The sequence below is a fragment of the Tauraco erythrolophus genome, chromosome 23, assembly GCF_009769465.1.
Source record: "Tauraco erythrolophus isolate bTauEry1 chromosome 23, bTauEry1.pri, whole genome shotgun sequence".
Taxonomy (NCBI): Eukaryota; Metazoa; Chordata; class Aves; order Musophagiformes; family Musophagidae; genus Tauraco; species Tauraco erythrolophus.
In genome coordinates this window covers 6,308,179-6,332,999 of record NC_141487.1, presented here as the reverse complement: position 1 = coordinate 6,332,999, position 24,821 = coordinate 6,308,179, and the positions used below count along the sequence as shown (strand labels likewise).

Below are 24,821 nucleotides of genomic sequence, written 5' to 3'. Positions count from 1 at the left end.
CCAGACCCACAATTTTAAGTCTGTAGCTCAGTAGGAGCTTAAAGCACAAGTGCTTTGAAGTGAAGGAAGCTTCAGGGTGTCAGCACTGGACTGACCCACTTTTATACCACGATGCCCCTGTCAAAGTACATTAGGCACAATGCTTGCTTTTGGGATGTGAGTTCACCACGTGCAGCTGCAGAAGAAGCTGCATCAAGTCCATTTAATTATTTCATGAAGCATGTAGGAAGACTGTTTCCTAGTAAAAAATGACAGGGAGAAGAGGTACTGCACGTGCAGCTCTCCTAGGGCTGTTAGTATTTGGGAACAGTCAAACAGCTGTACAGCAATGCTGTTGGTGGGACAGAGTGAATAAGCCAGTGTGAGCATCAGAGAAAAGGTGTGTTTATGTCAAAGCAGAGGAATTCAAACCTTGATTTTCTGATGCTGCTCAAATTCCCTCTGAAAATGTAAAGCCTTTCTGCCAAGGAGCATATGAACCCGCCGTTCATTCCAGGGCTCAGATCACAGCTGCACTGACAGAGGCTGGGCTGAGGAGTGCGTGCAGCCCAGCCATGAGGAAGCAGTCCCAGCCAGAAACCTCTAGATGCAGAATGCTGTCTGCAAGCTCCGCTACGCCAGCTGTGCAGCTTCCCCTGGATCCCTGGTCTCTGCCAGAAGTGGCACTTCTGGGATTGCTCTTGCCTCAGTCAACTAATAAGCAGAAGGACCCTTCCCAGAGCTGTCAACTCCCCAGCTGATGGGGTATAACCCTTCCCATGCACCCCACCCCTTCAGCAGGGGTGAGCTCCCCACTACGTGTGACTCAGGGCTTGTAAAAGGCAGTATTTCCCTACCACCAGCTGCATGCACAAGGGGAAACGTGCTTAAATCCTCCCTCTCCGAAGCTTTTGGAGAGCACCCTGCTCCCTTGGTGCATAGCAGCGTGAGTCCCTCTCCAGGAAATGGCTTTGGAATGACTGCTGCATCTTGAGCCCTCTCCAATGGCCATTCAATTAGCTGAGTTATTTTTAGTGCCTTCTGCTGTCTCCTTTCTGTGTGCCTGTGCGTGTGTGTGTGTGTGTATCTTGGCTCATCCATGTCTGAGGATCTCAGCTATGAAACAGTTGTCAGCACTTGCTCTAGAACGTGGCCAGGACAGTATGTACAACTGGAATAAGTTAAAAAGAAGGGAAAACATCCCCAAAAATTCAGTCAGAAAAGCTGCTTCTATAATTTTATTGCTAGAGCACGGGGCCTGGAGATGTCCTGATTCTAGTTCAGCAAAATCCAAGCATAAAACCTGCTTGAATCTAGAATGAACACACTGAGCTCCAGAGCATTCCCACCTTCCTTTTAATGCACAAGGAGATAAAAACATCAAAGCAATCTTAGGCAACAGATGATGAAATAGAGACTTGAGTTCAGAAGAGCTGGAGTCATTGTCCTCTGCCTTTTTTTGTGCTCTTAGCTACATGCATTTGGGCTAATGCCTTACTCGTGTCAAATCATACATAAAAGTTGGAAACCTCAGTACCTTTATGGATCTGGACTATTGCACATTTGTGTCACATCTTCCATATCTGCAAAAAGCGGTTCAAGTGCTTTCCTGTCTCTGAGGAGCTGTTGGGAGGACACACAGACAAACAACAAACAGAAGCTCTGCTAATTCGTGCCAAGTAAATACCAGGGTTGTCAGAAAGAGGAATCAACACCTCGGGTAATAGAATTTTTGCCCAAACTGTAGAAAGGGATGAAATCAAGGAAGGGTAGACAGACAGAGGGAAAATAGGATAGGTTTAATACTGAGATTAAAGATGCTGGGATTCAAATTCTGTTCAGCCGCACAGACTTCCAGGAGATTACACTGATAGAACTGGAAACAGTGTCGGGCCCCTGTCTGATAATGAAATTTGAGTAAGATGTACTGTGAGAGAGCAGCACTGCTCCATGGGGAACAGCATCTGTGGAGGATTTCAGCCACAGTCAACAGACTGCTTAGCACCCAGTGCAGGGAGCAGTTCTGCATTGTCCCTTCCCTGTTCAGATCTGTGCTTCTTGCTTTGGCTTGGTGAGAGAAAGCAAGGCAATCAAATTATAAAGCTATTTGACCCTTGCAGAACCAAGTGCAGCAGTGCAGAACGCACTCAAACCTTCTGGGTTAGTTCCCAGTTGGGAGACTGGCTTCTCTCAGGAGTTGCTTTACTCTAAGCAGTTTCATGACCTCTTCCAGCCAGCACAAACTAGCCATAGCACAGAGGGGCAGTCCTGCCACCCCTCCTGCCTTCTCTCTGGTTTTAGCTTTTTCCAGCAGCCTCGTCATCCCTCCCTAGTGCTGGCTCAGAGGGGACTGGTCTGTGTCCGAACTATCTGGGTTTTTAGCTAGTTAAAGCCATCTCACCCTGCAGCCACACAAACACAGCGAACTCTTGACTGCAGTGCTCGCTTGTGCTGGTGGAAAAGGTTCAGGAAGCTGTGGCCAAGGCTTCCCCGAACTGTACTCTGCAGGTGACTGCCTCTCCTCATTACATATATAAGAAGTTTGGGCTCCTGGCTTTGGCCAGTCATGTTCTGCCTGATGTGGCTTGCTTGGGCAGGTGTTTTACTGGGGATGGCTTTGTACGAGAGATGCAGGTAGTGAGGGTTGAGTAAGAGGTCAAGGAACTAGTGTCTTTAGCTGGTTGTGCTTGATTTGACTAGTGAGGTGGAGAATGGCACTGCCCTAGCAGCGCAGAGGAAAATACCTGATGAGAAATGACTGTGACTCCTCCCTAAAGCAAAATGCCCCACCTTTCCATCTTGACTGTAGGAGTCCTGCAGTTTCAGTTGTGCTACAAATTTAACAGCATCAGCTATCACCTCCAGTACTTGTAAAAGTACAGTGTTTAGGGTAACTGGCTCTTTACCAAACACAGGCAGGGCAGAGGTGCAGGGTCTCAGAGGTCTTTCGTTCTCCAGGTACCACTGGACTCAGTGAAACTGAAGCACTTGGACACCTTTGCAGTGTTAGCTTGCACTTCCTACCCCCAAGGGAAAATGAAAACCTGAAAAACTCCTGAAAAACTCCTTGTACCTAAGATCCTGAGGGAGTGAGGGGTCTCCCCCTCACTGTGTAAACACTTCAATATCCCAGAGCACTTCCCTCCAGTAAATGTTATGGTCTGTCCTGTTACTTGTACTGTTCTGTTCTGTCGCTCCCCTACCTGCCAGGAGCCTCTGCCTCAGCACAGACTGCTGCAGAAACTCCCCTGCCCGTCCTCTGGCAGGTGCAGTCTGTGCTGCGTGGGCCGCAGCTGAACGGTCTGAAGGATGCCGTATGGCATCGCCTCGGCAGGAGAGCTTCCAGGTGCATGATCCATGGCAGGGAACGCGTTTCCAGCTACCTCTGTGAGACCTCTGAGCAGCAGCAGCAGACAGGGATGCCAGAGCCTTGCAGCAGCCTTTCTGCACAGCTCACCAGCATGAACCATTTCTTTTCGCATGAGCCTGAGTGGCATGAACTGGAATTTTGCTTGAGGGGCTGAAGTCTCCCTGTGAGCCCTCCTCCTCACTGCATACCACGCTGGAGTGAATACATTTTGACTGTGGCTCGCCAAGCTATTCTGTACTGGAAATGCTCCTCGCTTGCCTGCAGACAGTGTGCTGTGCTGTCAGCTCCAAAACCTGTGTGTGTGTTCGCTTGCCTCCTTCCTTCCTCCTTACCACCCTGCCTAAAACACTGAACAGGTTGAAAGCCATAGAAATCTGCCATTATATATGTGAGGAAACAACCTTTTCCCCTTTTTGCAGAATCCGATGAATGTAATTAAGTACATGAGTGTAACAAGGTTTCCCCACAGGTAAAGAAGCATAAATTTGCCATCAGTTCTAGAGCAGTAGCTGATAATTATGGGCTATTGGATTTACATGATGATGCTAGGGAACTGTGTTTGAAATTACAGAAGTGCAGAAGCTCACATGTATTTTTCATCCTGTTGCCAAAGACTGTTAAACTCTAGACTTCAAGTGGATTTTGTTCCCTCAAAACTTCTGATTTGCTCAGAGTTCCCTGCGCTGCTTTTGGGTGCAGATCTTTCTAGTCCAATCACATGCCTAATAAACACTTGTGAAGGCAGGTAATCCTCTCCATGGACTTTTAAGGCAGACACAACTTGCTATGCTCCATGCCAACCTCTTGGTGCTGACTAGCTGCCCAGGTTAAGAGATGTACAACTTACAGATAGTTCAGAGCTGACAGCATCCACTTCCAAAGAACTAGGGAAAGAGAGGCTCCAGGTTAGATAAGGGCAAGAGGTGGTGAATGTGGAGATGCAATAATCCTTGGCTCTGTCAAAGGATGGGAGGCAGTTTTCCTACCAGCCCATTGCCATGCACATGCCTTGGGAGGAAATATCAGGATCTGCTGCACAACAACAGCAAGGCTCTTTCTGGTGCAATTCGCTCTCCCTGTGTGATTAGAAAGATAAGAAAAGTGAAAGGATGCAAGTGAAAGTGCTCTTGTGATAGGATTACTCTGGCTGAGCCCCTTAAGTGCATCTTCAGCAGCACCAGGTATTTTCCAGCTGAGAAGACGTAACATTAACATTGCCCTCATCAGTACTACTCCAGACAGTGCTGTGTTGAGCTTCATTAAGTGCTAAGCTTTCCTGTCTGCCACAAATCACTGTAGCTACGTCACAGGAATCCTCCAGCAGGAGCAGCAGCAGCTTGTGGGGGAGATTTAGCTATGCTGAGCAAGCCAGGGAGCATTTCCTGCTGACAAGAAGAAAAGCCACCCAAGCTGTGATGAGTCAGTGAGGCAGATGGCAGATGTCCTGGGTGGAGGGTAGTGGTGGAGTTCAGGGGCAAGGAAGAAGGATGTAAAGTGGAGAGTGCTTCCAGGCTGCCTGTTCTCCACAGGGTTGGGTGGACCACCTGCATTTTCTGACAGCACTTGGGAAGGGTCCAGAACGTAAAGATACCACAGTAAGGGATATCATTTGTGGATGCAGAATTACCATCTGAGAGGTGAGATGCTTTCTGTCATCTCATGGCTTCACAGTTTTTGCCATTGTGTCCTAGTGCAATGACATTATCCTAGTCCAAAAGACTTCAGTAAGCTGCTGCCCTTGAAGTTTGATACTAATCTAGCAGTTAACACGAGCTCAGTGCTGCAGTCTGGGTTTAAGAAAGACTAGGTTTTTGTCAGTTTCTGGAATATCTTAAGATATCTGATTTCTAGTCAGGGGAGAGAAGCAGCTTCAATAGTATGTAATGGGCAGGAACAAATGTCCTTTGGCCTAAGTGCAAACTGGAGCTCTTGGAGCTTTTCACGAGAAAGACTCAACTTCAGCTTGGTTCAGAAGTTAGGCTTAGACTGTGTTGACATCCAACATGTGTAATAGAAGTAGTGTTGTTGGCTTGTTTTCCAGAGCTCAAATCCTCAAGTGAGCTGTATTACAAAGGCATTGCAGATGGAATGCTCTTCATGGGTGGCATCTATCTGGTGGGCCATCGCTCAAGAGATGTAGTACTAAGCCATATAGCCAGACAGAAATAAAATTTATTTAAGCATCCCCTGCCAAACAAAGGATTCTTGAATTCTTCCTGGCCCTTCTACCCTTAGGTTGCTATATTCAACTGCTAGAAGCTGCAGTGAAAGAGAAGTAAACTGTAGGAATATGAAATCAGCGAAAAATGTACAGTATGCTGTCATTGTTGAGTTTTATTTTGTTATTTGAACAGCTGCAGTAGTGTTTACATGCTCTTTCCAAAGCTTTATCAGGCACACCCTGACCTCAGCCTGGATAGACATGCCAGAGAACAAGAAAGCACCCAGGTCTCAGAAAACCTCTTTCCAGCTCTGCAGCAGCACAGGTAGTTGAAGAGAAGGGGAAGAGATGGAGGGGCCAGAACAGACTGCCAAAGCCACCGCAGTCCTCACAGTGCTGTGTTTGATCAGCACAAGGGGCTTAGCAGCAGAACGGGCCATCTTTGGGGAGCAGGGTGTCTGACAGGAAGGCTGACATCAAGATCATGGATATTATTATTACCTTCTGCAGGCTGGGGAGGGGTTATCCCTTTCGTTCCCCAGCAGATGTTCAGAGATAGCCACCAGAATCACATCTGGGCAGCCCTGTACCTGACCAGCCAGCCTGGCTGTAGCCGCTTCCGTCTCTGAGATACACTGCAGAGCCCCCGGTTTGGGAGGCTGCTGATGGGACAGGGTTTCTGACACTGGGTCGAAGGATCAGGCTCTGATTCCCAGGCCACCAGACCACCAACCCTCATTTAAATGCAACATAAACATGTCCCCAGACTGTTTCTTGGGACAGCGGTGAGAACGAGGCCTCCAGACTGGCCATGAGGGAGATAAGCACAGAGATGTGACTCATCCAGCTCATGAGTGCTGTGGCTGGGGTGGTGGAGGAGGGAGAGCTGCCTTTGTCCGTGTGTCAGAGCTGCAGAGGAAGCTCCACACCCTCCATCTCATCAGCAGGGGCCAGTTGTTGCAGGAGAGTGGCTGATTTGCTTAGTGACTTTGATCTCATTTTGGGCTATGGCTCTCAGAACCCTATTAGACCTTAACAGCCCTGAGCAGCTTCACCTGGAGCATCCTCCCACACCCTCTGCTGTGGGCCCATTTAAGCTCCACCTGGGGCCTTTAGTCTCTGTCTGAGCTGTGCTGTAGGAGCACAGGTCTCCAGCTCAGCTACAGCCATACCCAGCTATGGCTTGTCTAGTCTCCGCTTACAGACTGATGTTTCTAGCCCCTGCCCTGCCAGCTGCGTTATCCCCCCTCAGCTCCTGGTTCAATGGCCTCTGCTGTTCCTTGGAAAATTCCCAGCACAAGTGCTGTCACCTGCCTTTAACATCTGCTCAAGCGCTATTCCTGTGTGCAGCTGTGGTGTCCTACTTGTGAACTTCATGCATGTAAGTGCTGAGAGAAGCAGTCCACAGCAAGGCAATCTCAGTTCTTTTTAGCTTCTGCTTTGCTTTGGCGCTGATGGGGTCTCCTCTTCTCGTGTAAGCTCTGCGGGGAGTCAGGTGGGAGTGCTGTAGCAGTGGCATCCCTTTGGGTCTCTGATGTCCCGTATCTTGATTTTAGGCTTGCAGTTCCAGGAAAAACATTCTGGGCCACTGACCTTGCTGTAGTTTCTTGAGGGCATGAAAGTCTGAAGGCCACTGTCAAACACAGGTTTGGATTTTTCGTGTTTCCCCAGAAGCCTGTGCTGGGGAAGTGAAATGTAGGATCTAGCCTTTTGCTGCTGTTGGGTGAGAGCTGTGTTAACTCGCTTCTTTCTTGCTGACCCTCCTCAGGCACAGATGTGTGTGAGTCATAGGCTGGACTTCTTATGTCTTGGTGGAAGCTAAGAGAGAGGGTGGGGTGATATTTGGTCTGGAAAATCTTAAAACAAATGATTTGTTCCAAGTATGTTTGGGAAAGGAGAAAAAGCCAAGGGATGATTTTATATTTGAAACTTTAGCTCATAACTCTATTTATTTCACATTGAAAGTTGAATGGAGGACCCACCTGAAAATATTCCCTTGGTGATCTTGCCTGGTGAAATTAATGAAGAAGCAATAAAAGTAATGCTGGTATCTTAGGATGCTTCTCAGCAGAGATGCTGCTGATAGGAAAGGTGTATTTGTAACCTGGTATCCCCTCGCAAACCACTTGACAATCCCTGCCCCAGACTTTCAGTGTACAAATTGGTGCAGACTGGAAGGAAGGACACCATCACAGTGGTGTGGGGCTCAGTGTGTGAACAACCTGAGCAGGGGAGAGGAGTATTGACAGAGCAGGATATGGATATATATGGCCTGTCATCCTCGTGTGTACAGTTCTCCTGTTCTGATACAGATATATTTAAAATTCCACAGATGTCCCTGTACCACAGGCATAGGAATACTGCGTATGTGATCACAAGTTCAATGCCCTCTCAGTAAACAGCTTCAGTAAGGAGCAGTTTCATGAGCTCTGATATTTTTTTTTTTTTTGGCCTGGATTGAATCCTTAGTTAATTCTTTTTCCTAGGCAGCCTGAGAACAAGTCTACGCTGTGGCAGGAGAAAAGCATTGCACCTAGGTCCCTGTTACAGGCAGAGACCTTCTGTAAACACTTCTCTTGCGCTGTTTGAAGCATCTGTCCTTTTTCCATCCAGACACTGGTGTGCAGACCCTTTCTGACTACCACAGAGGGCAAGGGCAGTATCCTGCTCCCAGGGTGATCTGCCTGGCCTGAGACCTTGCTTGGTTTGTCCTGCCTCCTGAGTGCTCAGTGGATTTTTGCTTGCTTCTTTCAATGTGGTACCCTAGGGCACCAGCTAGGAGCTGATCTGTCCAGGCAGGAATGGTAAGGTGGGTGTAGGTGCCCCACACTAGCACTGCCTGGTGTGGTGTCTGCTTGTCATCACACAACAAGGAACAGCCTGCATTTCTGTGAAGCTCTTCAATCACACTAGTTCCCATCCACATTGTAGCTTTGCGTGGCCTGGATTTGCCATTTATCAAGCTAAGGAAGCCCTCTTCCTTAGCTGCATGGTTTGATTTTTATGCACTTTGGAATCTATTCTTCCCTGGAATGTCCTAGGGTACTTGTCTGCAGTCTTAGGTATGACATAGTAGGGTCCTTTCCTTTCCCTGATCCTAAGCAAATGTGTCATCCTGGTGGAAACCAATGATGGAAACTTTCCAGGTGTAGGTGCAGGTGGGAACCAGATGGCTTTCTTGCTGCTTGCCTATCCCTGCATGGTATGATGAGTGGAGAGAAGCATTGTCAGTGCCCTGATATTGCTTGGGGAAGCTGCTCCATGAGAAAAGTTGCAGGCCAATGCCTCTTGCAGTGCCGTTGGAGAGAGTGAATGGATGCCAAGAGCGGTAAATAATTTACATTGGTAAAAACACAAAACTGGGTGGTCTTGGAGTTTTCTTTCTTTCTCCCTTGCTTTGCATCTGCTCATATTTAGAAGCTGTTCATACTCAGCTAGTCCTGGCATGTTTCTTGCTTTCTCCTTGGCTGCAGTAATACACATAATGAGTGTGTTTGAAGCTCTGCAGCCAACGCTGCTGCTTCTACACAGAGTGCTTTGCATTCTGTTTGAGGTGTTATACCTGTGTAGTGTCAAAAGCATGACTTGCTTATCTCCTAGTGGGAGATGTTAGGTAGGGAGGACATTTGTGTCTGTGTGAGTCTGTTGGCACTGGAAGGGAGCATCAGGAATGAACCAGAGTGTTTTCGCTAGTAGATTACTACAGGGCATGAGAAGGTTAAAGCTTGTGACCACCTCAGAGTGTGTATCACTTGTCAGATCTCTGCAGTGCCTGCCAAGATCTTACTGTGATGGACAGAGTACTGCTCAGGCTGAGAATGTGGATCATGCTCCAGTTTTGTTCTTGTATGTCACTATCCTCTATTTTTAATTGGCAATTAATTAAATCAATCTTTCCCAAGGCAAGTCTGTTTTACCTGCAATAGTAACTGGTGAATGATCTCCCTGTACTTATGTCAAACCACGAACTCTTTCATCTTGCTTTCTCCCCTTGTCTTGCTGAGGAGGGGTAGTGAGAGAGCGGCTTGGTGGGCACCTGGCAGCCAGACGAGGTTAACCCACCACCTCCTCGCAAAAGCTGCTGCTTTAGGCAATGCCAGCTCTTTTGCATTGTAGATGATCTGATATAAGATGACTGTTTCTGCCTCTGGGAAAAAGCCAGGAGATCCAGAGGTGCTCACTGCTTCTGGGTCTTACCTGAACTGTGTAGTGAAGCAGAGAAGGTGGTCAGAAAAGGAAAGGAGAGATGGTGAGTGGAGTGTCAAGGGAAGCTGCCCAAAAAACTCCCTCTAGAAATCCAAGCTTGCCACAAAGAGTAAGGAAAAAAGCAAGCTGGAAAAAGGTGTTTGTTTTAATCTGAAGGGCTTCATGTAGTCTCCTTGCCAAGAGATGGTGCCTTTGCAAGGTCCTGTGTCAGCCTCACGCTCCCTGGTTGAGAACAGTCCTGAGCAGTCCCTCACACTCTGTGGGCTCAGGCAGCCTCCCCTGGAAGGGCTTTGGTCATTTCAGGAGAGAAAGGCCAAATGCTGGATTGGGAAATGCTGCTCCTGGTGACTGCATCCTCAAGAGGACAGACACAGTTACCATTGTGTGTTCTAGGACCTCTCTAGGTTAAATTGGCTGCTCAGGACACGGTGTTAAGTTGGAGAAACGAGCCAGGGTTACTCATGCCAAACAGCTGTAGTGATGCTAGACCCTAGCACTGTGATGTTTCAGGATATCATTAAATTTTGGGCCAGTGCCCAGGCCTTGTGTTCCTGGTGGTGGAATGAAACAGGGTCTCTGTCTGTTCTTTGTGGGCCAGTCTTGCTAGCTGCAGCGTGGCCAATGGCTTTTCTCTGTAACCCTGGGACAACGTGTACTTCCCACTGCAGTTGCTATGTGGTCTGGGAGCCTCTGCCCATATGGTCCCAATTAGCCAAAACGCTGTGTCATCCTGATGCGTGTCTGAAATACGGAGTTATTAGTAATCGTGCCCGTTGGAGATGGATGGGAGGGAGGTGAGCAGACACCACTGCTTGGCATCTAGCAGAGAACATCTGCTAAAGGAAGATGGGAAGGGCTGGAGATGAGAGGAGCAGAGGGTGTAGAGTAATGAGCTTGAGACCGTTTTTTTTTTGTGAGAGACAAACAGGAGAGTAAAACTTAAAAAGACTCGTAGGAACTAAGTCTCTTTATAGCATGTGCTTGGACTTCTCGCCCATGTTCATCAGCACGTGACTGGCTGTGATGTTCCTTCCCGAAGTGGTGTAGTGTTGAGCTGACAGTGCCCTCCTCTGGCAAAACGAGAGACAGTTCAAAGTGGGGACTGTGAAGGCAACTGCTCCTACAAGCCCTCCTCTTGTAGAGGTATGTTGGTGGCACAGGTCTCTTTGGGATACTCAGAGCCCTGGCACAGGCTGTGGAACCTGCAGCGCAGGAATTCTGCGCTTGTAAGGGAGCGCTGCGGCTACCGGAAAAAGTTACCCGTTATGGCAGCCATCAAGTAGTGGACACCACTAAGCCCTGGAGTAATGCTGAGTCCCTCACATTGAAGGTCCTAGAGAGCATTTGTGGATTTTCTGACTCTTCAGTGTTTCCATGTTGCAAAAATATTTTATATTTGTTTTCCTCTCTTTTCTTTCAGATCCTGTTTGACCAGGCTCAGAGGTCAGTCCGGCAGCAGCTGCACAATTTTGTGAAAGAGTGAGTACTCGTCTTATCAGTTTGGTCTTCTGCTTCTTGAACTTCCATTGCACCTGTCCTCTGTGCACTGGAGACAAAGCTGCAACCTCCATGCAACTGCTGAAGGCTCTGCCTGGAGCAGAAGAGGCACTGAAGGGCAGAGGAAATGATCTGGTTTGTGTGATGTCTGATGCTGTCATCTTGCTATGCTATCATTTGGTTGCTCTGTTTTCAATCAGATGTCTTCATCTTCTTCCCAGCTCATAGTTAAAGCTGGACATGAGGCATACTTCCAGATCAGAACATCATAGAATCATAGAATGGTTAGGGCTAGAAGGGACCTTCAAAGGTCATCTAGTCCAACTCCCCTGCAAGGAACAGGGATATCTTCAACTAGATCAGGTTGCTAATCATCCCAAAGTCTGGTAAAGTTCTTCTGCAGAGCCCATGTTTGCTGCTTCTCACTGATTGTCTAGGTCGAACACATCCCAGAGTTCAGATCCCTGCAGAGCAGGGCCAGCTGTAATCTTACGATATCTTATGTTCAATGCAGAGTTTTCTTAGTGGTTTAAACTAGTACATGCTTGCAGAAGGAAGGGACTTTGCTGCCAAATGACTTTGGGGTCCAGCAGAATCCTTGTGTTCTTAGCTCCCCATGCAATATACTTAGTCACTCAAAATTACAGCAGCCCTGCTCTTCTGGAGTAACCTGAGCATCTGTCCGGAAGCAGACAGAGGGGAGGGCCCTTCTTTGTGTGGAGGGAGCAGCTGATCATCACTGTGCCTTCAGCTTGGAGCATGACCACTGGTTCACAGTTCTCTGTTAGTGGAAAGCGAGTTTATGATGCTGTGATGTGACCAGTGCAGGATATTGCATATTAAGGATGCTAACTTGCACGTGGCAGGCCTGAGGTGCAGAAGAACTGGGCCCGGGATGTTAATGGGATGGGGACAGTCCATACCTTTGATCAAGGCTCTCAGCAGGCTGTCCCTCCCAGTGAGCGCCTCTTCTCCCCGGGGCAGGTACCTGGTGCAGCGCAGGATCCCACAGCAGCTGAATATAGGTCAGAGAGGCAACTGAGGGCTTCAGCTAAGCAGGAGCTGGTTGCCATGGGAACTGGTAATTGACTGTGAATCCCTCAGCAGCTGTGTGGTTTGGTGGAGGGAGGGGATCCCTAGCTGACCCCCCATTCCTCATCCCCATCTTCTTGCCTAGCACTCACCCTACCCCCACTTTCTCTGTAATCATTTCTCTGATGAGCTCAGATTTAATCTGCTTAAGGCTGGCAGCCGGAAGGGCGAATATCACCTTCGTTTTGGGTCTGTCATCCTTTCAGCATCTTTGCAACTTAGTTTTTTTTTTTGCACGTGTACTGCTCAACCTCTGCACTTGCAGACCCCTGGTGCTTTGATTTTTGCATTGCTCCTGCTCTTGGTTGGAAAATAATTTCTATGCTTGGGACTGTTTTGAATAATCTGCCTGGGGCCAGTCTGCAGTTTCCTGGCTGACAACAGGAACAAAGGAACAGTGAGAGCTGTGCCCTTATGTATCTGAGAGGGCAATATTCATAGAATCATAGAATGGTCAGGGCTGGAAGGGACCTTCAAAGGTCATCTAGTCCAACCCCCCTGCAAGGAACAGGGATATCTCCAACTAGATCAGGTTGCTCAGGGCCTCGTCCAACCTGGCCTTGAACGTCTCCAGGGATGGAGCATCCACCACCTCTCTGGGCAACCTGTTCCAGTGTTCTACAACTCTCATGGTAAAAAATTTTTTCCTAATATCCAATCTGAATCTACCTCCCTCTATTTTCAGATTGGATATTAGGAAAAAATTTTTTATTCATTCACCTGTCCCCAAGCCCTGAAGGCCTTTGCCTGGTTTATTTAAGTGGTACACACAGGAGAGGTCAGCTTGCCCTGCCCATGCTGTCAGTAGCCAAATGCTCTGTGACGTTACCAAGCCACAGCCCTTACTGAGTAGGAGGTGTTTATTAGCTGTGTCTTGAGGCTGCAGTCAAGCTGATGCAGCCCAGCTTAGGGCTAGTTCAGAATTTCCAGCAGTATCACGTCTCTGAACTCCTGTTCCTTTACACTGGGGATATGCAGAGATGAGGAAGCTGTTCTCTCCAAAGCTGGATCAAAAGCTACATAAAATCCCCACAGCCCTTTGCCGCAAGTGACCCAAAAATGCAAGAAGTGACGCTGTTATCTTCCTCTGAGTGGAGCTAGATGGCCGTGTAACTCAGCAGCCCGGACCATTGAGGGCAATGTGAAAAAGCAACGACCACCAGAGCAGTAATCTAATCACCTCTGTTATCATTTATCCTTACTGTACCTGCCCATGGTAGATTCTCTTGGCCAGAGACTGATCCGTACATAAGTATATGCAACTTCAAACAGTTTGCCACAAGGCAGAATTCAACATTTACTGTCTGACTGTCATGTTCAGCTGAGGCTTGTCATCTTCCCTAGGGCAAAGAATAAGTGGATGCTACTTATTTATTAACAGTTTTTAACTATTTGGAGTTACAGCAGTTTATTATCGAGGTAAACAGAGCTTCCCTGGCCAGAAAATAAGTCTGTTACAGCTACTGTAGGTCAGCGTTGCTGCTTCCAACTCCTGAGGAACCAGGGCCACTTGTTCGAGCTGATCTTCAGGAATTGCTGTCCTTACTTCTTTGTAGTCATGCAGCTCAAATCAAGTCCTGCCTGAATGTTGCCTGCTATTTAATTAAAATCAAACAAAGAAACTAAAAAAAACCCTGCCTGTCACTATATCTTTATAGCTTATCCCCTGCCCCTGCAAAGCAGATGCCTCATCCCATGTGAGGTCTCTAAGCACAGATAAAACTTTGAAAGTTCATATTGTGTATCCTGTGTTTCTGAATGTAAATGTTAATAAATGTCTCTATTATAAAAAGGCAAAAGAATAGTCAAATATCTGGATTTTAGAGTCAGACAAGACAGAATCAGCTAGAGAGACACATGAACGACCTGGCTGCCCCAGTTGAATGCCCTGCCCTGTCCTGAATTTGAAAAAATAGCTGGTTTTACTCGTTTCAGAAAGTGAAATATGAAGCATGTGTTTTCATAGGGGGGTTCTGAAATGTTCTGCTCAGGACTTATTCTGAGGGCAATTGTGGGCTATCTTTAGGGCTGGATGCCATCTGGCCTGGCTTTCTGGATACTGTCCTTGGAGAATTTCCTTAAGGCTTTGAAGGCAGTATGTACGTCCAATTTCTTTCCTTGCCAACTGTCTCTAAAGAAAAAGACTGTCTAGAGTTTATCTGGAGTCAGTCCAGCTGGACACAGTGGAGCTTGGTGAGGTGGGTTAGGATCCCAATGGCATCTGCAGCAGGATCTCTGAGTGATCATAGTATACCTGGTTGTACCTCTTCCTGCTCTGCTGGTATCAGTAGTATTCTGGCTGCTTTGTAACAATGATTCTCACCATCTCATCTTCTTTGGGTTCCAGTGACGTCCGGAAATTCAAGGAAACCAAAAAGCAGTTTGACAAGGTGCGAGAGGACATGGAGATTTCGCTGGTGAAGAATGCTCAGGCACCTCGGCACAAGCCCCATGAAGTGGAGGAGGCAACAGGCACCTTGACCATCACCAGAAAGTGTTTCCGGCATCTGGCCCTAGACTATGTGTTGCAGGTTGGTGTCTGTGCCCCCAGCTCTGACTGGATTTCCCAGGACAGAACAAGACATCACAGGCAAATGGCTAAATAATCTACTGTAGGGAGTGAAGAAGGGATGAGAGAGGGCAAGTAGAGTCTTACCACTGGGTTCAAAAAGGTACTGGATTACTAATCCATTGGACACTTTGTCCTTTCCCCCCTGAGGCAGGGAGTCCTTAGAACTAGTATGTGATGGAGCATGAAACCACTGAGGTTTGCTCTAGTTCCAGGCACTGGTGTACTTGTACCACTATGAACCCATGTATGGCTTAGCAAAGCCCTGTACTGCAGGAGGTCCCAGGGTGCTTTGAGCTGCCTTTTGGCACAGTTCAGCCTGCCTGTATGAAAGAGCGGGCTGTGCTGGGATGAGAGGACCTTCACTGGTGGGACTGTGAGTTCTGTAGCTGATGGAGATGACTACTGAAAGTGCGGGACCAAACACAACACTGTCAAGTGTTCTGTAAATAGTTGTCTGCTCCTACATGTAGAACATGTCCTTAAGGGCAAATGTCTGGATCTGTGTAAACATCCCTGTCTACGTACTTGTGTTGGTGCTTGAAACTCCAGATGGATGTGTGTGCATGTGCAAATATGCATATGGATGGATGGATGAGTGTACATATGTGTATGTGCATGGTGCATACCTGCATGTGTTGCAACAGTGGAAATTCCAGTTGAATATAATATATAGTTTTATCTTTGTTTTCAAGAGATGCTATTGATTATAATCTCACTGGTAGAGTGATGAACATTAGAAACAGATACTACCTTTCTTGTTCTTCCAACATAGCTCATAGTCCTGAGTTATTCCAGTCTTCCTGTTCTTCCTTTCAGGGTAAAGATTGCTCTTCAGTCCAAAATGTGCTGTAACTGTGCAATGGCATGGAGCAGGGGTTAGCACTCATTATCCAACTGGCATAGGACAATACTGGAGAGAGAGAAAGAATTGGGATGTAGCACCTTGCTGTATTGTGCCAAATATTTTATAGTAGGGATTTTAGGTGGGACTTTCTTGATCAAAGATGCAGTCGCTAAACTGAGAGGTGTCAAAGATGAGCTTCTACAACCACCTCCAGCACCTGCTGGAGGACTCAAGGAATGGCAAGGCTCTCCTATCCTCACAGTAAATACTCCAAACTGGTTCTTTTGCAGCAGCAAGGTGCATTTCCAAAGCAATGCTGTCTTGCTGTTGCAAGAGGTACTGCAGTTCTTCCCTGGACAGGGAAGCCTGAATGTGCTGGAAGGCCTTTTCTTCCACCTCAGGAGCCCAAGCACATCATGGTTGGCACAGGAAATCCTGAGCTGCTGCTGCTTCTGTGTAGAAGGGATGTGATGGTCTCTGGGGCAGTCAGCCATGCACTTTTCCCCAATAAAAATGGTGTGCAAAGGATGTGCAGACTGGGAACATAGGTCCTGCACAGGTACCACAATTTCCTGTCTGGCTTTGCTATGATTCCTGAAAAAACCTGTAACACTACACTGGTACCTCTCAGCCTGCTAAGAGAAATCAAAGCTGTGACCTGATAGATTAAACATCTTCATGTGATACCAAATTGCACTTTGGGTCACTGTTTTTGTCAGCCTATGTACGGACATACATCTGGCTGTGACCTTAGTAGCAGCCCAGGTCAGAAAACGCATCTATGCTGTTTCCTGTTTTATTCCACCTGGAACTCACCAGAACTGACTTTTCAGAAACTAACTTTCTGAAACTGTCCTTGAATAGTTTTTGTGGTTTGCTGCTAGGGGTATTGCAGCAAGTTGTTCATCCTTAGATCTCCATGCCAGACTGCTTAATGCTGCTGATGCTGAGAGTCTTATCTCGATTCCTTCACAGATTAACGTCCTGCAGGCCAAGAAGAAGTTTGAAATCCTGGATGCGGTAAGGGCTCTCTGCGTTTTCAGTGGCTGCTCTCAGTGACTCAGTGCAAGGCAGCCCTCTCCATTTCAGGTTGCTTGGGTCAACATAGCGACTCCTCGGTCTGCCCTGGAGATACTGTCTGGGACTGCTCTGGGGGCTGCAGGTATGCTAATAAGAGGCAAGATACTCCACAGGCCAGAACTGGAGGGGACTTTTAGGGATGAAGGACACTGCTTTTACTGCTTTGTGCTCACTGACAGTGTGGAAGGATTTGTGAGAGGAAGAAAGGAGAAGAGGGAGAGGCATCTAATGAATAGATTGCTTTGGGAAGGGAAAGGGTTAGACCTTGAAGAGACTTGTTTGTGAGTAACAAGGGATAAGGACTTTTCACACTCGCTTTGTCCTGGAGCCTGGTCTGACCTTGCTGTTGTTTCCCTCCCCAGATGCTGTCCTTCATGCATGCCCAGTACACCTTTTTTCAGCAGGGCTACAGTCTTCTCCATGAACTGGATCCCTACATGAAGAAACTAGCCACAGAGGTGAGGGGACAGGGAATATGGGTGACTCAAATCTGCCAGTCTGTGCCCCTTCACCCTGAAAGGACATCCTCTTTCCTGTTCAGCTACCGTACTTGGTAGTCAGGGAGTGGTCAGAGCATCATACCTGTTGGATGTTGGATGAGCCGTGCTGCACGGTGGAGTGGCAGCCAAGAGCTACGGTTACTTTCAGTGCACACCCAAACACAGCCCTTTTTCCCTCTTGGGGGGACATATAATTTTAGGTAGGGCTGGTGTAGTCCCAGAGCAGGGAAGCAGAGATGGACAGTGGCTCTTAAACATCCTTCCTGACTTTTATACCTGGTGTTCTCCTCCCTGCCTTTAGCTGGACCAGCTGGTGATAGATTCTGCAGTGGAGAAGAGGGAGATGGAGCACAAGCATGCGCTGATACAGCAGAGGGTGAGTCCTCAGGGCTGCAGCTTGGTGCAAGCAGCACTTCTCTCCATCAGTGCGGTTGTCTGGATCACAGTGGCAACTGCTGTCTGATGAGGGGCCTTGCTGGATTAGTCCTTCACAGCCTGGAGCATAGCAGCAGAAGTTGTTGAGAGTAATAACCTTGTGGATACTGGGAGGTCTAGCTGGTAGGTAGGCCTGATCAAATGCAGGGCATTCAGCTACTGATATACCTGAATATGTAAGGGAGAGGGACACAGGCAGGACCCCATGGATCCCCAGGGCACCTGGATTGTTTTCCCAGCTCTGCCACTACTGACCTGCTCTGCCTCTGAGCAAGCCTGCCTTCCATGCTTTGTCTCCCTCTTTGCTAGTGAGGATGTGGGAAGATTTAAAGGTTTATGTTCTGTAAGTGGCTCTGAGATAGAGAAGTGGATGTAGTTGTTTGTAATGACCTGTGAAAATAACTTCACTGCATAGCAGAGCTGCTTATGGGGAGAGGTTAGAGGGCTTCTCTCCCCACCCTTTCTTTTCTTCTCTTCCCCCAGTTTTGCATCCTTCCTCTGTCTGAGCAAGCTGGCAAGCCCTACGATCTCCAGCTACTTCAGTATTAGCATGTCCCTTCTGACAGTTCTCACTGCCTTGCCCCATGGTGAGGCAGCAGTATGGCAGCATGCCTGAGTGCCCAGCCCAACCAGATGGCCAGAGTCCCTGTTAAATCATCCAGCAGATGAGTGAGTGGATGCACTCCTTTGGTACCCATAGACAGGACTTGCTGCGGGGTGTTTTTTTCATTCATGGGGAGCTCATGCTGCACTGAAGTGATTTTAATGGGCCGTAGGGGGGAGAGAGCAGGATCCTGTACTGCTATTGAGAGTAGTATGCTGCAGTGAACTTCTTTCATGCAGGTCTGCTCCAAACTGCAGTTCAGATGATTCTAGCTTAGCTCCTGTGACATGACATGGCTACAGCCTTGAGCAACATAGCTGTGGAAAGGTCCATGGGGACTCAAGCAATAGAGCTGCCGTGGCTGAGCAAGCTGTTGTTTTCAGCTGAGCTATGGTTACCCCTCATGTGTGTCTTCTCACCTGCTGTAAATGGGAGTAACCACCATGAACTAGCAAGATAATAGGATTTATTATCAAACAAGTCCGAGCCTTCAGTAAGGAGACATCTTTGGTTAACGTGGGCTCTGGTTTTCCAGAGCATTCATCTGGGAATTATTTCAAATCTGAGGCTTGCAGAAACATCAACTAATTTTTGTTTCTTTTCCTTTTCCTTCATGGGTTGCTGACCTGCTCCTGCAGACCCTCCTGCAGGTGAGTACCCACATGTACTTCTGACATTTTCATTTCTCAGAATTAGCATTCTGCTGCCCTGGATGTTTACTAAGTCCTGCCTTTGAAAGCAAAACAGAGAAGCCTTACCATAGTGTCAGTGCTGTAACCTGAACACTGGAGATGTAATCTTAAAGCCCGGTTTCAAGTGCCTTTGATTTTATCCTCTTCAAAGTTGTTTTTTGAGTCTGTGCTAAAATACGATTTTGGTTCCCTCTACTCTGTATGGTGTTCAGTCTTGACTTGGAGTTCGGTATTGCAGCGGCAGCAGTACTTGGCTGGCACTTAATACGTGTTCGGTGCCTAGGAGCCTTTGAGGGCCATGAGTCTGGTGGGAGGTGAATTGGCTGCTCAGGCTCATAACAGAGGGTGTTGGTGGACTTGCAAGTGTCTCTCATGCTCTGTGGGCACAGTAACGGGATTTCAGAGAGCCCAGAGAAACAGCTGTTCGTGAGCCAAGCCCTGAGTAGGCATCGCTAAGGAGGCCGTATCCAGCAGGCACTCCTGTGGATCAATACTTCTCAACAGGAGGAGTCTAAGTGGCTGTTGTTTTCTCTCTAATGTGCTCTCTCAAAAACATCATAACCCATGAAATAGAAACATAACTAGATTTGAAAGCTATTGACAGACGTTCCCTGTGAATCGGTCTGCACACATGCTCCTTCGGTTAAGTGTTCTGAGGGAGGGGTGAATCCATTTGTGAACTCTCGGTTCCCCTGGGACTCTGCTGGAGTGATGACTTCATTCGAGGGAACAAGGAGAATCTCTCCAGTGCAGTGCATTTCAGTTAAAGCTCTTTAGGTGGCTTTGCTGCCTGGACTGGCAGGGAATGAGGCAGAGGTCAGGTTCCAAGAGGCAGAATGAGTAATTACTCTTCATCAGGATACATATGCATAGAGCTGTGGCTCTCTGTGTGCATAAGCTTGTAAGAGCTGAACATCCCTACTGCAGTTCAGGATTTAAAGCTTCCTGCCTGGATGTGTTATGAGACTGATTTTCAGCTACTCTGAGGCAGTGTTTCCTCCTCCCTTTGCAATGGAGCACAGCACTCTGCATCTGTTGAGCATCTCGCTATCTCCAAAGGGAGCCCAGCACATATTGGAATGTATGTCTTCATGCTAAGCCCAGAATGCCCTCTGATCTCTTGAAAAATTTGGAGATTTAATTGCGCTTGATGAGAGAGTAGTGGTAGAAGTATCCTTTTTTCCTCAAAGCAGTGTCTTCCCAAACAGCCTGCTAAGGCATAGCAGAAAGGGAGGGAATCCAGTTTAAATAATACATTTTGAAGTGCTCTTGGGATGGGGGAGCTGTGCGGGTTTTTAAGACAGAGAATTGCATTGTCTTTGGGCAGCTTTGTGAGATGTGGAGAGTGACCTTCTAAAAGCCAAGTTCATAACAAAGTGGTCTGTGGCATTTTGTTTCATTACAGTTTTAATTAAAATAAATCTTGTAGGAGAGAAGAACTCAGCACAAATCTTGACTGTTTTCTTTGATACTGTAATTTAAGTGCATTTTTCCTGTGCTGCTTTTTACCCCATCTTCCTTCATGGATCATCTGCCACCTTTGGGGCAGATTCCTAGGGCAGCTGTCATTTCAAGCTGTTATTTTAACTGCTGCCCTCTCTGCCTTCCCAGCTCCAAAACCTTTAAGATCTCCATTTGCAGCTCCACACTTCAAGTGAAAATAACGCTTACTTATATGAAAAGTGTTCCAATAAAATCAGTAAGAGGAAAGGAAGAGTCTTGATTTTTGTGGGCTATGATAAATGAGTTATCTTCCTGTTGTGCAAAGAGAGAGAAGAGCTCCAGCATGAAGGCTGGGGGTGCCTTTCTTCTGGCTGTGTGTGGGATGCATGTGTGCAAGGACTGCAGTGTGGAATACATTTCTGCAAAGGCTGAGGAGATAGTCTCGTAGCTTCCCATGTTTCTCTTGTGTATCAAACTAAACTGTTTTAAACCACACATGTAATGAGTTTGTACGTTTTTGTGTGGGCTCAGTTGCTTCAGATGGATGCACAAAATCACACAGGGCCTGATGTAGGTTGGACCACTTAGAAAGATTTTGGAGAACTTCCTGAACCCTTCTGCTGCACCAAAACTGACAGGCCAGTCTCTGAGAAAGTGGAAGAATACCGGGCTGTATCGAAGCTCCTTTGCAGCCTCACACCTATTCCCCGGTCCGGAGTAGCAGAGGAAGCAATTGTGCTTCTGTTGCCCGTTTGCAGGGGAAGGGAGGATGGAATGCCAAGGCAGAACTCTCTGCCTCATTTAGTCCAGCTGGTAGATAACAAACTAGGGGCCATATGGCACTCCAACACCCTGATTTCCGTGGCTGCAGTGGAGCAGGGCTGGAATTACTGGCCAAAGGGTGGCTGTGCTCCAGGAAGCTGGGGGGAGCAGAGCCTGCTAAAGGCAGACAAGCCTGGCTCTGTTAAGGTCAGGGAGGCATTCGGTGAGCATCTTCCTGTCAACTTTGCTCTGTGTTGCCTGGCTTCTCCCACTGCCTTCTGTGCCTCCATGACAGCTGTATGATAATTAGCCCTTGCTCTAATCTGATTGACTGTGAATAGGGGGCACGAGGAGGGGGTAAGCAGGTGGTCCCCAGAGGCCAGCAGACTTCCTTCGCCTCGTGCCCCTTGCTTTGACAGGAGCCAACGGCAGAGCGTATAGCTTCCCAAAAAGGAGTAGGAGGGGTAAAGGAGAAGGGGCTGAAAAAGAAATCCCTCCTTCCCTGCCAGCCCACGGTGCTTAGCAGAGATGCTACTCTAGAGAGCGAACAGAGAGAGAGAGGACACACAGAGCTGCTCCCTGCTCTCTAGGCAAGAGCAGCAAAACCTCCCTTGCAGCTGGCATCATGAAGATTTTCGGCAGGCTTGAATACCTCCTGGTAAGGAGACTCCTGCAGGGTTGGTTTGACTTGGGGAGAAAGTTTAGAGGGCACTTTTCCCTGGGGGAGGCAAGGATTGTGCCTGTAAGACCTTGCTTGCTGATGTGACCCAAAAGCAAGTACAGCTTTATTACTGCAGGAGAGCAAATGTGTTTGCTTCTGTTTCTGGGATGGAAAAGCTCTGGGGCAGGGCATAGATCTCTGTGCATCATCTGCTGGCAAGCTGCAGAGCAGGGAGATCATTTGGCATTAGGAAATTCAAGAAACAAAAGGTCTGTAAATGGGATTTGGCCAGAACGAATGAAAGCTGTCTGTGCAGAACGGGAATGTAGGTGGGGGAGCCCTCTTCCAAATTCCATCTGCCTCTGAGGGTCTTGGATTGTACGCAGTGTATACACAGAGGTAAAAATAGCCAGATAGAGAAGAGCTTGAAATATATTCAGGCACCAGAAGAGAACAGAATGTGCATGCACCAGTGTTTGTGTGGAAGCGATGTGTATGCACCTTTAGGGAATGTGAATATTTCTCTGAATTATTTTCTCTTTAGAATCCAATAGCCAAACTAGTTGCATACAATTTTTAACTCACTTCCAAGAGAAGTTCTTTTTGATGCATGGATGTATACATAATACAGTTAGAGCGTACATAATATTATTGTTAAATGCTGAGCATCGTTTTTTACTTAAGAAGGCACTTTTGCATAAAAGCCTTTGTCGTCTGTGAGGGAAGGCATGTATCGCATGTGGTGTTGCTTATCCTAAATGGTATTGAGAAAATGAAATAACACGGTGGTTTGGAAGTAAGATATGTTTCTCAGAATATTGAAAAACACCTGGTCTGAAATGATTGACTCGTCGTGATTGCCTAGTTTTGATAGTGTTTTCTATCAGTAGAAATCAGAACATTGTACAGAAAAGGGCGGTATCGTTACTTCCACATTGAACTGATACACTGAGCGAGTAATGCTGTGGCTTTTCAGGGAGGTCCATTGCCATAGTGATGGTATTTTAAAGAATTTTAAGGAAGTCTGGTATTTTAGAGAAAGGTTCTAGCTGTTTTCAGCAGTGTTGTGTCTTTTGGGATAGGAATGAGCCTATAAACAAGACCTTCCTACTTCAGTGGGTATGCTCTTAGGCAGCTCCCCACTCAGGGTTCCAGGCTGATGAGGGGCATCCTCAATCTTCATATTAAGTCTGTTCACTGAAGCTGGAGGTTTATTTCATTTCACCAGCCATTTCTCTGCATGAAATGCTAGCTTCGTGGGAGCGATTGGAAGGAAGAGCTTGTCTGGCCTCTGCGATTCAAGCAGTCTCTGTGCATGCTGTGTGCAGATGCAGAAGGAGTTCTCAACTGAGTGAGCTGTGAGGCAACCTTCAAATAGGGTTTTTCTTCTTTTTTTTTTTCCCCTTGTCTCACAGATCTGTGCCTGTGCTGTGTTTTTGCTTTCCATTTGCCGGTTTAAAAGTGTCCACATTAATGTCTTTTTTTCACATCCCTATGGATGTGTCTCTTGGAATGTGTTACTTCATTGTTGCTTCAGCAGCACTAAGTGTGCTCCCATGGAAACCATTGTGATGTCATTTCTAAAAGAATATCAGTTCCCAGGCAGCCTGGTGTGTAAACTCAGAGTGACAGGACTGAGAAGGGGAGGGGACAGTGAGATGAGATTGGTGTGATGTACTGAAAGTCGGTGAAGGAAAGAGAAGCAGATGATGTCAGAGCTCTAGCTTCTTATTTTGGAAGACGTCCGATTTATTTTACCAATGTGTGATCCAACATGTCACTGCTGTTGCTAATCATGTTTGCATATGCAATAGTAGTCAAAGCCATTCAGATCCCAATGGTAGGAAGCCTTTTCCATGTCAAGCATTTTTTCGTATTACAGACACAATGAGGTGCTAAATGCAGACTTAATAAATCAGTCCAAACTCATTTAGAGCAGCCTTGCCTACTCTGTGTACGTTGCAATGATGGGAAGAATTCGGTAAAAGGTAGTTTATTAAAATCTCATGTATAGCAGGAAATGGAAAAAGAAGGGGACAGGAGAAAGCACGTGTGCTTCTCTTACCCTGCTTTGTCAAGGGTAAGATTTGAATCAAGAAAGTTACTCTGAAGACTGTGGAATGGGTGACACGTTCCTTCTCCACCAGCACCTCCCAGACGTTGTGGCTTGGCTTACGAGGCCGGAAGGTTTTTATTTCCTAGTTTTATGTGGAGTCAGACAGCCCACCGATGTGCTGCGTTCCTTGTAAGAGTCACAGACAGACTTACTGATGGCAGAGCTGCTGCTGTGCTTGGCAGGAGCAGTGTCTGTCAGCCACAACCCTTGGACTTATTTCCCAGAACTAACAGGATCAAAGTCTTTTTGTGTCAATGAATAAAACAGATACAGGGACACATTAAGGGCTGGTCTGCCAGTGAAGGGGATTCAGTGTCGCACATCTGTGTGCATCCAGCTGTGCCACCTACTACCATTGGATTTCAACAGCACTGGCAAGATGATCTCCTCAGACACTTCCTAAGCTAGCTTTGACCTGGAATCAGGTTTCAACATATGTTCTTGTAACTTTTTTTCCAGAAATTTGTCCTCTCTTTTCAATGGCTGCACTAAGAAAGTTCCCTGTATGGGCTACAGCGAGAAGATGTGCCTGGGAATCCATTGGTTTAGCCCGCAGTTGAAACTCACTCCAGCGTGCTGGAAGTTTCACACTTGCACTTGCCCTGATTTTACCTTTCAGCTCAGAAACCTGAGCTGTTTCTGTACATTTCCCTTTTGGATACTGATCAAGGGGATGATTTCTGGACTTTTTCACCCTCACTTTTACCTTACTGTGCTTGTCTCTAAACACTCTCAACAGCTGTGTAGCAAAGACTTCAGGTGCTTCCAAGCAGAGTGCAAGGGAATGGAACGAAGTGCCCCTGAGGA

At 47.2% G+C, this 24,821-nt stretch overlaps 1 protein-coding gene across 1 annotated transcript in view; it reads left to right on the top strand.

The window, feature by feature from the left end:
* Positions 1–24,821, top strand: part of ACAP3 (ArfGAP with coiled-coil, ankyrin repeat and PH domains 3) — a 55,829-nt gene that overhangs the window by 6,645 nt on the left and 24,363 nt on the right. The window contains exons 5-10 of the mRNA XM_086625511.1: positions 11,137–11,195; positions 14,653–14,836; positions 16,697–16,741; positions 17,164–17,259; positions 17,603–17,677; positions 18,979–18,990. Of these exons, the coding sequence (XP_086481637.1) occupies positions 11,137–11,195; positions 14,653–14,836; positions 16,697–16,741; positions 17,164–17,259; positions 17,603–17,677; positions 18,979–18,990 (471 nt within the window). The remainder of the gene's footprint in view (positions 1–11,136; positions 11,196–14,652; positions 14,837–16,696; positions 16,742–17,163; positions 17,260–17,602; positions 17,678–18,978; positions 18,991–24,821) is intronic.